Below are 18,123 nucleotides of genomic sequence, written 5' to 3' on the forward strand. Positions count from 1 at the left end.
TAATCTTAGCCAAGATTTCTAAAAGCTCTTATTAATCTGATTTTTCCAGAATTAGAAAATCTCTGTTGTCAGAGATGTCCAGTTTGGGGTTTGATAAGAAAGCATATCATAGAAATTACTCTGCCTATCTAAAATCCTTTATGGTTTAGATTTTATTCTGTAGTGCCTTTACAACACTCTTAGTGCTTCAGCCATAGCCCCAGTTTTGACTTACTGGGCCCCTGTCCCTCTTATTTTTCAAATTAAAAATTACACAGAAAACTATTCAGAGTGGAAAGAGTATAAGTGAAAACTAGGTTTCCTTTTCACTACAGAGCTCCACATCCTTCTTAGAGGTAACCATTATTAGCATTTCCTTCTGTATTTTTACAGAAAGAGTTAGTTCATTTTGCCAGCATACACATGCAGATAGTTTTTGTAGTTTATTGGTATGATCCCCACATGACTAGATGATGTCTTTAGTTTCTAACACACTTTTCAAACCCAGCTTCTTTCCATATCTCTTAATGTAATTAATCTCTCCTCCGCTTTGTTTCCATTTGCTTTTTTGTCCCTCTGTTAAACACCTGTTACAGGTCTGACATGTATTATTGGGACTTAGGTGTGGTGGTTTCATCTCAGGTATCATCTCGCCTTCTTACTCTGTACTCTACCTAGCCTGGCTCATCCCACCTGCAGGACATTAAGGACCTGTGTATCAAGGTCTCACAAATTTATATCTATAGGATCAGGCCCCTTTATCTTACTTGTCTGTCTCTTTGACATACTTATCTTTTGGATATCTCATAAACTTCTTAGTCCTGGTGTATCCAAAACCAACTTTTTTTCCAACATCCATATCTTAGTTAGTGGCATATACATTATCTCAGTCATACCAGTCTGAAAACTATAAGCTATTCTTGATACCCTCCTTTTCCTCACTTGTCCTATTTCAAAATGTAAGTCTGGTTGATTTTTTTTGTTTGTTTTGTTTTTTTCCTCCTAAATAACTCTCAAGTCCCTCTTCTTTGTCTCTGGTACCATATTAGTCTAGCCTATCATCATCTTTCACCTCGATTACTGCAGTGGTCCACCCACAGCCCCTCTGGGCCTTTTCCAGACCGTTTTCCACAGAGCAGCCTGAGGAGGCCTTGCAAAATGTCCATATTAGTGTAACACTCCCCCTTTGTTGCTTAAAATCTTTTGATAGCTGCCTATTTCTTTTAATATAAAGACAAGTCTCCTTCATGTAGCCTTACAAGGTCCTGCCTAGACGTTTGTTACAGCTTTCCTCATCAGGTCATGTTTCATTGTACTTCCCATGTTCTCTTGCCTTCTGCCACATTGCCCTTCCAGGCCCTGCTACTTGTTCCTGATGGCCTCAGGGCATTTGCATATGCTATGAAGTCCTCTTTCCCAGCCCTTTCCTTTCACCTTCTCGTGATAAACCCCCACTGGGGTATTTGAAATAATCTTTTAAGTATTGCTTCCTCTGACTCTTCCTTTATCTCTCTAACATTTCCCCTGCGTTCAACAAAGAATACCTTGCCTTTGTAGCATTTTCTGTTTTATGTTTTTTTGTGAGTTTATTTGATTAAGATCTATATCCTCAGCTAGGCTGAAATCTCCATTGTATATTTAGTTTCTTATACAGATTCCTAGCCCCAAATTGTAGACACTCAATAACTCCTTAATGAATGAAAGAATTTGTTTTCTTTATTGAATCTAACAAGTACTGTATTTTGTATATTGTTAAAGCTTAAATACTTTTTTTGATTCAAAGTAAATTCATAGGTTCACAAGGCACAGTATGGATTAATAAGCAATACCATTTCCTGGTTGGTTGTAATAGAGATTACATAAGAATTCACACATTTACCAAAAAGAAGTCATTCTTGGGAAGAGGAGTAGGAAGATAAAATCATTGGAACTGCTAGCACATACCTAGGTCTGCCCTTTTAGTTAGTAGAATTATTTTTCTATATTATTTCCCCAGCCACCCCTCTCACCCTAATTGTCTGTATTATAGCTTTCCCTAATTGTGAACTCCTGATTGCTTTCAACCTAAATAAATATGATTCTTTCTAAAACAGGAATAACAACTGTTCACTTATAAACAGTTTTTGAAGTTTGGAAAGCAATATAGAGGTTTGGCTTTCCTTTAGAAAAATATTACAAAAGCTACCTGTGTTCTCTGCCTAGTTCACACGTGCCCATTTAGCATTTGATGTACTTCATATAATTAAATTTGTTCTGCATGGTAAGGATATTCCTAAGTCCCAACCGCCTTGATAAGGTTGTTAAAATGAACAACTCATTGCTAAGATTACCTTCTCTCCCTCTCTTGGGCAGTGAAGATAGAACTCAGCTGAGAGAGACAATAGCAGCAACTAAGAGAAGAAAGGGTGATGGGTTTAGATTTCTGGAGATTTCAGCTGAGGGAGTAAAGAAGCTTCAGAGGATAAAGGTATTCTTTATGTCACCATTAGCAGAGAAGTCAAGGATCTTCTGGACAGAGCAGCTTTTTGAGTGTAGGTATTATAGCTAAGTTGGATATTATACACCACAATGAATGTGAATATAAAAAACAAGGAATTTAAGTGTGAAATTGTGACCACAGTATTAGCTAAAGACAATATACTTATAGATGTTGATATTTAATTTCACCACACCCACAGTTTATCCTGGCATCCCAGTGCCTGGTCCATAGTAGTTATTCACAGTGTTGTTTAACTGACTGGACTTGGATGTGTGTTTGTGTGTGTTTTTTAAAGTATTTCACCTTGTGTATGGTTGTACTTTTAGAAATGTTTTCATCTACATTTAGATAAGTGTACAGTACTTTGCAATGAAAAATACCTGTACCAGAATTCTTCTCTTACAAAGTGTTTCTTAATGATTATACACAATAGACTTGACTGCGTTTGGATGATGAATGTCATAATAGGCCTTAAGATAGACAAAGCACAAGCTTTATAGTAATAGTTTTGAAGAAAGACTATATGGTAATTACTAGATCAAGAAAGCATTATTGCGTTATCTGTGCAGATAGAAGCCTTTAGGCAGATGCCATAGTTTTTTTTACTTCATCGGTCTTTTTATATGTACACCTGACTGCCAGAAATTAATTCTTTAATGAAGATGGTTTTGCAGACTGAGTTTATGTGTATGTATATAGCATGCACACCCAGCCATTTTATTTTTATGTTCAATCTAATTCCTTTAAACAAAAGACTATGAAATACTACTACTTTTCTGTAGACCATGTGATAAGGTTGTTAGGGCTGGACAGAAAGAAAAAATATATTTATTTGCCATACCCTGAATATAAGAAACGAAGACTAGATTTCAAAAATCTTACTTTCAAGCATCACAGTAATTTACAAAAGGGCCAATAAGTTACACAAGCATTTGTAGTAATTTATGTAAAAGATGTGAAGCTGGTAAGGGATGGTTCAAAAACTTACAAATCAGAATCTGCTTAATACAAATTTTAGGAAAAGAATCCACTTCTTTACAAGGCAATACTCTGATCACTATTTCCGGAACAGTTATTGAAGGTGTTTCAGGCAAGAGTTACATACTAGTATAGATTTTAATGCAAATGACCATATTTGTTTTGAAGGTGATACCTTGCGGGTTTTCTTCAACTCTTTCAAAACTTGAATTTTATATCATTTTGTTTTTCCTCCCATCCCCACATCCTAAGTGCTAAAAGACTCTAAAACTCATCTTGTCACCTGCTGTTTTGTTCAACGGGATTCTCTTCAGAAATATAATCCTAAAGTTTGGGAGGGACTCTTAGAGTAGACACTTAAAACAGAGATGGAACAAAGAATTAATAATCCAAATTATATGAAGCATTTAAAAGTCTGTAGACTAGAAGCCATTACAGAATCACCTTTAGTACGTGATTAGATACCTTTATTTCTGAATCTGTTTACATTTTATTTTTGGCAGGAGCTGGGTAATTAAAAATATTTGTATGGATTTATTGCTTTCAAATTTGTGATGAAGACATTTTAGAAGAGAGTCTTAGCTCTGCATATATAACCGTAGGCAAGTCACTTAACCTTTCTGGCTCGATTTCTCATCTGTGAAATTGTGATAAAAATACTTGAACAGGATTACTACTATTGAGTTAGATGTGATATAAAGCACCTGGCATAGAGTGGGCACTCCATAAAATGTTCTTTCTTTCTTTAGTTATGTTAGTAGTAAAATAGAGCTCTGGTGTGCTTTGAAACTTCCTTCTTTTTTGTTTCAACGTACAGTAGTAGGTAAGACTTGAGTAATAATCCAGTAATCCTTTCATATATTCCAGCTTGAACATTTTTTTAAAGGAAATAAAACTATATATAGTTGAAGTTTCTTCATACTTTCTTCCCAGTCTCATTCCTTTTCCTTCCTGCCCAGAGGCAATAACTATCCTGTATTTTTGGTCCATGATTTCTATATAAGTTTTCATACTTTCACTGTGTATGTATGCATTCATAAACAATATGTGGGATCTTTTTTGTGTTTTTAAAACTTGAATAAATGGTATTAAATTACATGTTTAATCCTTCAGCTTAACGTTTTTACTCAGCATTATTTTTGAGATCTATCTCTTGCTGAAAAATATAGGTCATTCATTTTAATTGCTGTATAATTATCTATTTCCTTATTGGTAGACATAGTGGTTTTATGCAGTTTTTTCAGTATTTTAAACAATGCTAGGTTAGATATCTTCTCATTTTTAATATTCTTAGAACTCAGGTGTACATACTGAGTTGCAGCTTAATCCCTGAAATGTGCATTACTGACCTACAAACGTTTGTAATGAACTTATTTATAATCTTAATTACCTAACTCATTCCAGTCTTTTCTAAAGATTGGTCTAATTTAAGGGCTCCTCTTTCTAATCTCTCCTACCCCCATTACTCATACTGAGATGCTAACTTGATAACCTCATTGTGGGAAAAGTCGTATCAACATTAGGAACAGTTATTGCTTATTTTGGTGATATTAATAGTGATTGATTTTAACTTTCAATATTATGCATTTTAAGTATACCAGTTCTAAAGTATACTTTGCAATAGAATATGTGTGCAAATTCTTAGGACTATTAAAATACTTAGTCCAACCTAATGGAGTAACCTTTTGTATGTAATTTCTTTTTAAATATGTGTTTATAGTGAATACATGAGCTAGTTTTATAATTACTATTCTCTGTGTTTTCTAGACTGCTTCTTTTTTATGCAGTGTGGCATTGTATCTAAAATTTTGTATCTCTGTTTTTAAGTCAAAAATACATTTTCCAAATAAAATTATTTTGTATAGAGTCTGAAGACACTGGATACATTTCTGAGTCACTGAGGTATTTCCATATAGTTTGGCACATTGCAAAAATTGTGTGATTTAAGTTAATTATGACTGAATCATTGTGCTGAAATGTCTCCTTTTATTAGCCATATTATTAATCTGAGTGAATCTTATCTAGTTGTTAAGGTTGGGAAAAGAAAGGTGGCTGACACAGCCACATCCTATAAGAAAATGTAATACTTAAATTACAATCATTAAGGTGTAACTAATTCTCCCATTTAGTTAGGATGTTGGTGATGTCAAGAATTAATTAAAATACTTTGCAGGGGTGTCCAGGGGAAAGAATACAGTCATAGGTTCTTGAAGTTTCTGTTTCCGGTTAGGCCAGTAAAGCCCCTTCCTCATCCTCTTTTTCTCTTATCACTAGAGACAGAAACTAAAACCCATGGCTTTAGGCTGCTAAAAGCATAAAACAGCACAACAACAACAGCAAAATAAGGCAGGTTGGACAAGTTTGCTAGAGTCTGTGTGGCATTTAATGTTAACCCAGCTGTTTAAGGTATATGCTCATTGCTTTTCAGAAATTTTGAATTTTAAAAATATCTGAAAATGGTTGAGTGCTGAAAGTTAACAGTGCAGGCAGTTATCATTGAGAACACCTGACTTTCACACATTTTAACACCACTAACATTGGCTAGTCCTTTTTATTGTCTAGTAATAGCCTCAGAAATACTCCTTTCGTGTTTACCTCCCAGTTTGTAGTTTCTAATCATATCAAGACCTAGTTTTTAATCACTTTTGCTAAAAGGTCTGCCCACTCTTAAGGCCAGGGTAGACTCCTTGTTTTATTTTCTTTGTTCTGCTTCTTCTGCCTCTGCTGTTGCAGGAGAATCTTCATTTTCCTATCTGCTGTGAAATGCTTGCTGGTCACTTTTCTACCTTGGTTTTCTTTCATCCTTACCTCCCTTCTATCTGGCTGATTGGTGGGCTTTCCATGTGCCTCTCTGTGCACAGGACACCTCGCCATCACTTTTACAATGCTGTTGCCTCTTAGTCATTTCTTAGTCATTTCAGCACCCTTTAAGTTTCCAGGAATAATCTTTTTCTTTTCCTCTCATTCTTTGTGACCAGAATTTCCTTATTTTTACATCTCTTTTCTCCTTGGTTTATAAAGATATGTTTGAAAGAGTAGAAAAAGATCAGAGGCCAGAGTGAATACATGCCAACTACATGAACTTTGAGAGCCAGAGTGGTCAATTCGAAGGCACTCTGGTTTATGTAGTTTTAAAATGTCTAACCATATATCATACTTTTCAGTATTTTTTACTGCAGTTACACAGTACCTTATTTAATGTTATAGAAGAAATAGTTTAAATAAATTTTGTGGACCAGGATTTAAACCACCTTAGTTCTATGGTCAAAATGTGTTTCAAGTTCCAAAATACCTGATTTCAAAACAAATTTTTGGAACATACTCGTTTATAAAAGTTAGTAACTCTTTTTATAAACCATTACGTAGAGAAACATTGACTTCTTATTTTAATATATAAATATTTGCTTGTTCTAAAATTTATTTGTATTTTTTAAATTAATAGCTTTTTCTGGGCAGTTTTAGGTTCATAGCAAAATTGAGTGAAAACCCCTTGTCTCTCTGCCCCTGCACAACCACCCCTGCTGTTATTGTCCCACACTACAGTGGTATAGTTGTTACATTCCTATCGATAAACCTACATTGACACATCATTATCATGCAAAGTCCCTAGTTTTCATAAGGGTTCACTCTTGATGTTGTACATTTTATGGATTGTTACACATATATAATGACATATCCGTCATTCATACCATACAGAAAAGTTTCACTCCCTTAAATATCCTCCGTGCTGTGCCTCTTCATCCCTTCCACCCCACTAACCCCTGGCAACCACTGATATTTTTACTGTTTCCGTAGTTTTGCCTCCAGAATGTCATATAGATGGAGTCATACAGTATGTAGCCTTTTCATATTGGGTTCTCCCGCTTAGTAATATGCATTTAAGTTTCATCCATGTCTTTTCATGGCTTGATAGCTCATTTCTTTTTAGCACTGAATAATATTTCGTTGTCTGGAGGTACCGCAGTTTATATATCCATTCACCTACTGAAGTACATCTTGATCACCTTCAAGATTTGGCAGTTATGAATCAAGCTGCTATTCACATCTGCATGCAGGATTTTGTGTGGACATAAGTTTTCAGTTCATTTGAGTAAATACCCAGGAGTGTGATTACTGGATCTTATGGTAAGATATGTTTATGTTTGTAAGAAGATTGCCAAACTGTCTTCCAAAGTGGATATCCAGATGCATAAAAATGAATGTAGATATTTTGCATTTCCTGTACCGCTTTGTATTCTCCACTAGCAATGGATGAGAGTTCCTGTCACTCCACATTTTCGTCAGCATTTGTTGTTAGTGTTTTGGATTTGGGCCATTCTAATAGGTGTGTAGTGGCATGTTTTTCTTGTTTTAACTTGAAATTCCCTAGTGACATGAGTTTGAACAGTTTTTCGTATGCTTACTTGCCATCTGTTTATCTTTGGTGTGATGTATCTGTTCAGGTATTTCGCCCATTTTATAATCAGGTTGTTCGTTTTCTTTAGTTTTAATGGTTCATTGTGTATTTTTGATAACAGTTCTTTATCAGGTACATCTTTTGCAAGTATTTTCTCCAAGACTATTGTCTGCCTTGTTCTCTTGACATTGTCTTGCAGAGCAAAAAAAATCTAGGCTGCAGTTACAGATTTGGAAGTTAAGAGCATATTGGTGCTATCGGGAGCCATAAAACTGCATAAGATAACCAAAACAGTATATGTAGGTAGAAAAGAGAAGAGTGTAAGGTCTTAGCTCTGGAGGACTGGTGATATTTAAAGCTTAGGGTGATAAGGAATAGGAATAGAGAGTGAGAACGAGGGGCCAGGAAATGTAGGAAAGCTAACAAAGTATGTTATTCTAGGAATGAAAGACAAAGTGTATCAAGGAGGATGTGATTGGCTGTGTCAAATGTTGCTGGACCAGTCAAATAATATGAAGATTGAGAAATGATCATTGGGTGTAGTGATGAGGTCATTGGTGACCTTGGATAAGAGCTGTTTCAGTGGAGTAATGGGAGGAAATGCGTGTTTGGAATGAGTTCAAGTAACAACAGAGGAGAGAAACTGAAGATAGCAGGTGTAGATAAGATTTCCAAGGAGTTTTGCTGTAAAGGAAAGATGATTGAGATAGAAGCTGGAAGGGATAGAGAAATAGAGATTTTAAAAAATAATAATGAAGTTGGGAGAAATGGCATTGTTGGATTCTTATTGGCATCACTCACCAGAGAAGGAAAAATGGATGATTCAAGACAGTGGAAGAGGCAGAGAGAGAGTGTCAGTCGGTTGCTAGCCTCTAATAGGGTTTGTTTAAATTACAGTGGACTCAGCCCTGCAGCTGCTCATGTCCCTTCCTGACCCCTTCCCATCTTGCCCTATGTTTTGACTAACAAATGGTACATTTATGAGAATGAAAAGAGGCCCCTAGTCCAGACAGGTAGCCAACAATACCTGGATTTTAGGACTGGATTTTAGCCCTCACTTGTCCTAAGCTAGGTGTCTTTGGGTACAGCAAAGTAATCATACTACCATAGCTTCTCTGCTTAGTCTACTCCAAGACAATAGGAAAAGTTATTTACTATCCTGTAATAGTTAAATGTCCACTTTGTCCTATAGTTAAATGTCCACTTTGTCCGATGGCAAATAGCATGATAAGTGGGAAGAGAGCACATTTAAGAACTAAGAATTTGGTGTGGGAATCCAAGCTCTTCTGTCAACTGGCAGTAAAATATATTTGAGGAGAGTTTAAGGCATATGAGTCGTCTTATCAACAAGTGATTATGAGTATAGATTTTATTTGAACTATCTCTCTTGTTTGTATTTTATAAAGTAATGGTGTGTTAAGCGCAATGCACCAAAATGTAACTAAGACTTAGTAGCACCTAGGACTCAGATCTTGGTTTTTCTTACAACATTCGCACTGAAAGGAACCCTGGCTTTTTGGAAAAATGGCTGATTCCAAGGATGGGATTCCTTATGCCAAAGGAAGGAAATGCTTTTAAAAAAAAAAAAGATGCTAACATGTTGCAAGGATGTAGGAGTCATTTTGAAAGGGTTCCCCATCGGCCAAATCTGTGATAATTTGGGTATCAAAATAATTAAAGTCAGTAATGACTTATAAAGCATTGGGAAAAAATGAGACCATACCAATAATACTTCTGTACATACGTACAGGCAGGAGAAGAGGCTCAAGGGGTAACTGTTAAGTGTAGAGAAAGTTCTAGAATTGGAAAATCATGATTTTATTGCTATAACAGAATACCTGAGACTGAGTAGGTTATAAGGAAAAGAGGTTTATTTGGTTCACCTGATGGGCATCTGCATCTGTTGAGGGCCTCAGGCTGCTTCAACTCACAGTGGAAAGGCAGGCATCAAGTGCAAAGAGATCACAAAGCAAGAGGAAGCAAGAGAGAGAAACCAAGGAAAGCCACTCTTTTTAACAATGAGTTCTCTTGAGAACTAATTCATTTTTGCTAGAGTGAGGATTCACCCCTGAGGGAGGGCATTAATTTATTCATGAGGGATCTACCCCTCTGACCCAGACACTTCCCAACATTGCCACATTTGGGGGTCAGATTTCAACATGAGTTTTAGCAGGGACAAATCAAACCATAGCAATCACAAATGGATGCTAAATCTTGGCAAGAAATTTTGATGAGAAGCAGGATATTTGCCTGGTCTTGAAGTGTCTGTCCAAAGATTGCTTACTGGTTGCAGGAAAAAGTAACTAAGCAGTAGGAAAATTGGATAGCAGTTTGTCTGGATGATGAAACTTAACAACACCAATGAGGTACAGGTAGATGCTGTGTGCCTCCAAATGTGATACCATGAGAAGGACACATCACTTACATACTATTTCAGCCAGAAATGCGTTACATGAATCAAATCATGAGGAAACATGGCAAACTCAAAATGATGAGCATTTTTTAAAAAAGAAGACTAGATTCTGCAAAAAACGTTAATGTTATAAAAGTTAAAGAAAGGCAGAAAGGACCCATATTAAAGGAGAATAAAGACACAGGAAATAACGTGGTTCCAAGACTGGGTCCTGCATCGGAGAAAAACTAATTTTTAAAAGGGTATTACAGAATCAGTTGACAACATTATAATACAAATTGTAGTTTAAAGAATTGTATTAATGTATTTACTGAAATTGTAATTGTATCGTGATTTATAGAAGATTATTTTTAGGAAATGCACACTGAAGTGTTTATGGGGAAAAGACCGTGTGCAACTTTCAAATGACTCAGAAAAAAGCATGTCTGCATGCATGCTTGCAGGTTTAGAGGGGTGTGTGTTTCGGGGAGAGAGAGGAGCAAATGGGGCAGAGCAGAATGCTAATGGAGACTGAGTAAAGTTATACCAATTTTTCTTTGTACTTTTCTTGCATTTCCTCTGTAAGTTTGTAATATTTCCAAATAAGTTCATACACACACACACATGCAAACACATTGGGGCTTATTTCTTTTATACTTATTTTACTTCTTATTGCTCTAGATTGCTAATTTACCTTTAACACTTCCCTGGTTTTAGGATACTAACATTCATTGCTAATATATGTACATACTGATTTTTAATTTCTTTTAAATAGTGCTGGGCCTAAAGGAGATAACATTTATGAATGGAGATCAACTATACTTGGTCCACCGGGTTCTGTATATGAAGGTGGTGTGTTTTTTCTGGATATCACATTTTCATCAGATTATCCATTTAAGCCACCAAAGGTAAGAAGCTTGAAGTGCATTCTTTAGTATTTAATCCTTCTCTAAAATCAGTTATTCTAGAACTTAAATGTGTGTTGATGCAGTTATTTTGATTTCATTGCTTTTCATGGATTGATATGGAAAATTTCACATAATCAAGAATTTTAAAACAGTAATTGACTCCTTTCACAAATAATTTGTAATAAACAAAGAGTTTAATTCTTAATTGTAAATAAAACTATACCTTGCACATCAATAAAGCAGATAAATTTTATGCTTATGAAGGAAAAGATCCTATGAACCTTTATTAATACCTTAATTAATAATTAATACCTTAACTATTAAGGTTTTAATGAAGGTATTAGGATAAAAAGTAAAACTGTTTGACAGCTTCCAGAAATAAGGGTTTAATAATGTGAATTTTGTGCTGAATACCTTTATAGATAAGCAAAAACTTCATAGCCAAGAAGAGGGAAACTAATAATATTTAGTAAAACCATTTTGTACCTTCTGTGGGTATGATGTGGTAATGGAAACAGAATGCCTGAGTTTTGTTGGCTCTGAGTTCATTTGAAGTATGAATTAGATGGATAACAGAGAACGGGGTGAGTTGTGCCTTGTAATGACCGTCAACTTTGCAAAGCTTAAATATAACAATTACTTGAATGGCTCCCTCCGCTAACTTCTGTTTCTACAATGGTCAAGTCAGCAGGTAAAAACCACTGGAATTAAGCATGAGCATTATTATGCTCTTGTTACAGAGATGTCTGACATACCAGGGGAAAGCGTATTTTCAAGTCCATAGCCCTTAACTATGGTGAAATATTTTTCTTTTCCAACGTGATGACTTTTGTTCTCTGTACTTTTAAAAATTTATGTTGCAGTCTACACCATTTAAAATTTATGTAGCCTGTATGTGTATATGTGCACATAAACGGATTTATTTTGTGAATAAGAGAGGGTTATTTCTCAGGAATGTATTGTCTAACAAGGTAACAAGGTGCCATCTAGTGGTATTTACCCCAAACCTCAGACACCATTTACTCTCAATTACAGCTGTTAGTGTTTAAAGTGCTTTACTGTGTGGTCCCATCAGAATGTAAGATCTTGAAATTATTTTTGCATATGGGGAAGATTAATTGAAGAAAAAGACTCTTAAGTTTTCCTGGACACCTTTTAATAAAAAACAGAAATTGACTAATATAAGAATTTCACAGTATATAGTGCTGTATATGATTTGCCAATAATTTTGATTAATATAATGATTATAAATTTAGCATGTTAATTTTTTGCTGAAATTGCAATATATTATCTAATTCTTTAGCGTTCACTCTGTTGCTAAGATATACAGTATTAACCATTAAGATCTATAGTTGGACAAATGAAAAATAAGATTTCTGGTATGATCTTGGTATTTAGAACAATTATTTCTCTGCAACGCTAAATCTTTTTGAAGTTTGGAAAAGTTGAGCTTCTTGAAGGATAATAAATATTTAATAGAAATCTGTTCATGAATGCTATTCTGTTCACTAGTTATAGCTGAAAATACATTTGTAAATCACATATGTATTGAGTAGTAATGTCAGTGATCTGAACATAAATTATTTCTATATTCTAGAGCAGCATTAATGGAAATATAGTAAAATCTACATGTATAATTTTAAATTTTCTAATAGCCACATAAAACATAAAAAGAAACAAAATTTTAATACTATATTAGTTAACCCAACATATTCAAAATATTGTCATTTCAACATGTAATCAGTGTAAGAATATTGTTAATGAAATCTTACACATTTTCTTTTTGGTACTAACTCTTTGAAATCTGGTATTTATTTTACACTTTTAGTTCGTCTCAATTCACCTTGCCACAATTTAAGAGCTGTATATGCACATGTAACTAGTATATGCTGTATTGGTCAGAGCAGTTGTAGAGGGGCATGCTCTCCTCCTTCCCCACTAAACTAGTGTGTTGGTCCCCTACCCCCTCCCTGTCATGCATTCTTTTCAGAAAGACACTTTTGAGAGCATTTAATATTTTCCTCCCAGATTCCACTTTTGCACTCACAGTACACTGCTAGTTTTCAAATGATCAGAAATTGTTTTTTTTCTCAGCAACTCCAATTATGAATTAGCTATCCAATTAGCTTTTTGTGATTGTTTTGAGACTTGGCAGTGTTTGTTCTTATGATTTATCTTCTTTTCTCACACATTTCAGGGATATATTAGTTTCCTTTATCCAGTAGCTAAAAACCTTGTTTATTTTATTTTAATATTTTAGCCTAACGAGACAGTGAACCAGCTGTAGAAATAAAAGGCTAAGAAACAGAAAGGCAGGTAGTGTAAATGATTTTACCAACCTTCTTCTAAATCCTCCAGTATTTTCTAACGTTTGGTAAGAAATTAGTTGAATTGATACTGATCTTTTCTACTAAGAAACTGATGTAACTTTTATGTTTTAAAAAAAATCTTCATCAGTTCCTCTTACCTTCGGCACCAAAACATTTCTCTTCTTCCTCACTTTCTGTCTTTCTGTATGTATGTGTACACACACAGTTGTATATGGTGTGGATGTGTATGCAAACACATGTACCCACACACATAGATAGAATTACTGTATCAGTTATTTAAGTATAAATGATCAGTTCCTCACTTTAGTTCTTTCTATACAGGATAAAAACAAAAAATTTTTTTCAACTGAGTCAAAACCATTTAATTTTGTTATTAAAGCTAATCTAAGTTTAGCTCCAGTCAAATAATTTAGTATCATCTATGATATATTACCCTTCTTTTTTTTTAGTGTTTTAGTTGGTAATATAGCATTCATTTTCCTTCTGTTTTTAATGTGACTGTGCTTAGGTTACTTTCCGCACCAGAATCTATCACTGCAACATCAACAGTCAGGGAGTCATCTGTCTGGACATCCTTAAAGACAACTGGAGTCCCGCTTTGACTATTTCAAAGGTTTTGCTGTCTATTTGTTCCCTTTTGACAGACTGCAACCCTGGTAAGCAAATCTTTATTAACACGTACAATAAGGCTACAAAAACCAGTGCTTTTTTTTTTTTTTTTTAGTTAGCTTTAAATGTAGATTGAGAGGTAAATGTTATTCATAGAAAGATCCCCATAAAACAGTTTGTGAGGAAATTACCAATGCCATTTGAAGTAGACTAGGCCAAAAGTTTCTCAATACCTTCATTTAATTTGTTAATGGCATGCCACTCTATAATTATTTTGTCACCATCATTAATGGAATCTCTACTTTTAAAACTATTTAGGTGCACAGATCACTTCTAACGAGAGTAAAGCAATGTCTCTGAAACCAGTGCCTCGTTTTCCTGCTCCTTCCATGCTGCCGTATGCTTTTAGGCAACTACTTTAATGATAGAGGGCTTCTTGTTCTCCCTTCCTTTTGGAATTAATTAGTTAGATTAAGTGTAGTAGTAATGGATATTAAAATGATAGCCAATGAGAATTGAACTAGATTATGATTATATAACCTCAGAGATAAAATCATTTGTGTATAATTCATAACTTTAAAAAATGCCTGCCACATGTGAACTTCAGAAACTTGGGTAGCTGACTTGATAAAGTGATGTTTAGACCCGAAATTTCACACATTTTGTTTTGCTATGTGACCTTTTTTTTTTTAAGTTGACTTACTTTTTCTAAATATTTGATAAGTCACTAAAGACTGTTACTGTTGTTACCTTGTGCTTGGCAGAGATACATATGCAATAGATAGTGACAGATGGATATTCATTGTGGTATCATTTATTAGAGTATTGGAAACAACTTCAATGCCCATTAATAGATGTAACTTTTTAAAAGAATGTGACAACTCTATATGAACTAATAGGGAAATATCTTCAAGATATATTAAGTATAAAAGGCACTGGAAAAAAATACATATACACAACATAATATTCTAAATGCTTATCAGTGCATGTAAGAACTCTGGGAAGTAATGTTGTAAATGGGTAACAATTATTTGCCAGGGAAAGAAACTTCTGAGCAGTTGGAGTCAGGAAGGAAGATAGGTTTTTTTTACTGGCTGTGGTTTGGTACAATTCAAATATTGTACCATATGTACATATTTTTTTCTTTTTAAACATCAAAATAAAAATTTATATCAGGTTCACTCTAGTTCAGAATTCTACTTAAAACAAAATGGCAAGTAAGTTTTCAAGTGTAAATATTGATAGTGATTAGCGTCATATCAGGCACAGAATGAAGGAAGCATTTTATTTGAAATAGCATGGTATTGTAAGACTGGAGTTTTATTTTAAAATTACCATTTTTGAACTATTCATAAGCAGAAATATAACCACCTAGTATACTTCCATTGTTGAATGAAAGGCCAAAATTACAAAATAGTTTTTGTATATTAAAGACATATCTTTTATAAAAGTAAAATCTAACTTTTTATATATAGCTCAAAATTCATTTTTTTTTTCTGAAGGGGGCTTTCCTAACTCGAATATTAAAATATACATATGATCATGTTACTTTAAACTTTTTCTTTTGAAAATCTAGCTATTATATATGAAGATACTGCTGAAAAATAAGCATTTCATTTTAATAGAATATTAGAACTATACCTTGAAGAAGATACCACAAAATAGCTTTTAATGTTCTTTCTGCTTTTCCAGCGGATCCTCTGGTTGGAAGCATAGCCACTCAGTATTTGACCAACAGAGCAGAACACGACAGGATAGCCAGACAGTGGACCAAGAGATACGCAACATAATTCACATAATTTGTATGCAGTGTGAAGGAGCAGAAGGCATCTTCTCACTGTGCTGCAAATCTTTATAGCCTTTACAATACGGACTTCTGTGTATATGTTATACTGATTCTACTCTGCTTTTATCCTTTGGAGCCTGGGAGACTCCCCAAAAAGGTAAATGCTATCAAGAGTAGAACTTTGTAGCTGTAGATTAGTTATGTTTAAAACGCCTACTTGCAAGTCTTGCTTCTTTGGGATATCAAAATGTATTTTGTGATGTACTAAGGATACTGGTCCTGAAGTCTACCAAATATTATAGTGCATTTTAGCCTAATTCATTATCTGTATGAAGTTATAAAAGTAGCTGTAGATGACTAGGAATTATGTCATTTGTATTAAACCCAGATCTATTTCTGAGTATGTGGTTCATGCTGTTGTGAAAAATGTTTTACCTTTTACCTTTGTCAGTTTGTAATGAGAGGATTTCCTTTTACCCTTTGTAGCTCAGAGAGCACCTGATGTATCATCTCAAACACAATAAACATGCTCCTGAAGGCATAGTTTCCTGTCGTAATGTTTTAAGTCAGTCTTGTTAGAAGGTGTGTCTGAGATGATTGTTGATGAAATAAAAATGTGGCTATGAAGATTACTAAAGACTAGCACAAATAAACCCATTCTTAAATTGAAAACATTTAAAATCCTATTAAATGCATAGAGTTTTTTTCCTTTGTTATTGAAAGAATGACCTTAAATAATCAAAAGTGGATTTTAACCCATTGGTCTCAAACACATAAAGTTGTACTTCGGTAATATGATGTTTAAGCCAAAAAGAATATGAAATCCTGGCCCACTCACTCAGGAGTCTGGTAATGTGTTATGGAACTTGTTGCTTCCAAATTGATGATTTTTGTTCAGCACTGGGCAATATTGTCAGATGGTAACTGTGATGTGGTAGCTAGTCTGTGATGCACTTTTTACTTCTAATCCTGGTCTTGAATGTTCGTGTTGTGTATTACCATTCTTACTATGGCAAGTGGCCAGCAAATACAGCCAGAGGCAGAGTTGAACACAGAAATCTTTGTCTGCCTTGAAGGTAGACTAGAACTGTGTTAGTGTACAGATGTGATATTATTTCTCAACTGGTAAAATACCAAATTGTAAGGTTTTTAGAAGGTTAAATTTCTTCTTTCTAGTTGTAATTGTGAAGTGTTAGATTTCTTGAAAGTTAGAATTACTTTGCAATATTTAGATTTGCTAAACAGAGTATAATTCTGTGTGGTGGTGTTGTTTTGTTTTGTTTTGTTTCCCTGTGACTAAGGTAATCATCTCTGGTCATGTAACCAAGGTTGTAGTATATGGGGCAGGTGTCTTCTCCAGTCCTTAATATGGAAATGAAGTATCATCTTAAAAATGTATAGAGTGAAAATATTAACATAAAAAATGCTTCCGGATAAAGTAAAATGTGTAGTTGTGTGTGTCACTAGAATAGCAGACTGCTATTTGTCAGTAGAAGTCTTGTATCAGAGTAAAATTAAAATTACACTTACATATCTGTTTTTCACTTAAACTCCCCACCCCCAACATTATTACAGAGGAGCACTATACAAAGGGACTATTTTGAAGAATTCAGACTTTACCTCTGTGAAAAACTAACTAATAATTTATAATGGAGTCCAAGTCAATGTGATGCAAGTGGAGACCGTTTATTAAGTTGTAAGGTTTTTTATCAACTAGAGGTGAGCTGTAGAAAGTAGTTTTTCCTCCACTGCCAAAATTGTACATTCTACACCCTAGAGTAATAAGCTTCTCTCTTGGTGTTAGAAAAACTTAAATCATACTGAATGTTAGGATGTTTGGGGATGCTATGATTAGACTTCCATTAGTTACCATGAGCCTAATTACCACCGCCAACCTATTTTGCTTACTTGTTGGCTGTGTCCATACTGGTATGGGATAAAGTGGAAGGAATTGGTTACTTAAAATATTTGCAGCTCTTCTACAAACTACCATTGTGGCCTTAAATAAGACACTTTAACTCTTTGAGTTTTAGTTTGTTTATATATGAGACAGAAGAGTTGATTGGATAATTTCCCTCTTCTCTGTTGGCCGTCAAGCTCAGTAATTTTAATCTTGTAAATTTTGTTGCGCTTGTCCTGCTTTTTCTCTTAGGGAACAGGCTACTCTTTGAAGTGGACTAGTAGTATCTTGGTGTTCTAATGAACAGATCAACCTATGACATGAGAGCCACTGCATGCCAGGGCACTGTTCAGTCACTGATGTGCC

The 18,123-nt window shown here is 34.6% G+C and overlaps 1 protein-coding gene across 3 annotated transcripts in view; it reads left to right on the forward strand.

Annotated features, from left to right (window-relative positions):
• UBE2E3 (ubiquitin conjugating enzyme E2 E3) overlaps positions 1 to 16,400 on the forward strand; it is an 83,954-nt gene extending 67,554 nt beyond the window's left edge. For all 3 annotated transcript variants that reach the window (XM_054478119.2, XM_054478120.2, XM_054478121.2), the window contains exons 4-6: positions 11,000 to 11,132; positions 13,971 to 14,118; positions 15,764 to 16,400. In XM_054478119.2, the coding sequence (XP_054334094.1) occupies positions 11,000 to 11,132; positions 13,971 to 14,118; positions 15,764 to 15,861 (379 nt within the window). In that variant the 3' untranslated portion in view covers positions 15,862 to 16,400. The remainder of the gene's footprint in view (positions 1 to 10,999; positions 11,133 to 13,970; positions 14,119 to 15,763) is intronic.
• The last annotated feature ends 1,723 nt before the right edge of the window (positions 16,401 to 18,123 follow it).

Source organism: Pongo pygmaeus, chromosome 11 (assembly GCF_028885625.2).
Source record: "Pongo pygmaeus isolate AG05252 chromosome 11, NHGRI_mPonPyg2-v2.0_pri, whole genome shotgun sequence".
In the NCBI taxonomy this organism is placed as follows: Eukaryota; Metazoa; Chordata; class Mammalia; order Primates; family Hominidae; genus Pongo; species Pongo pygmaeus.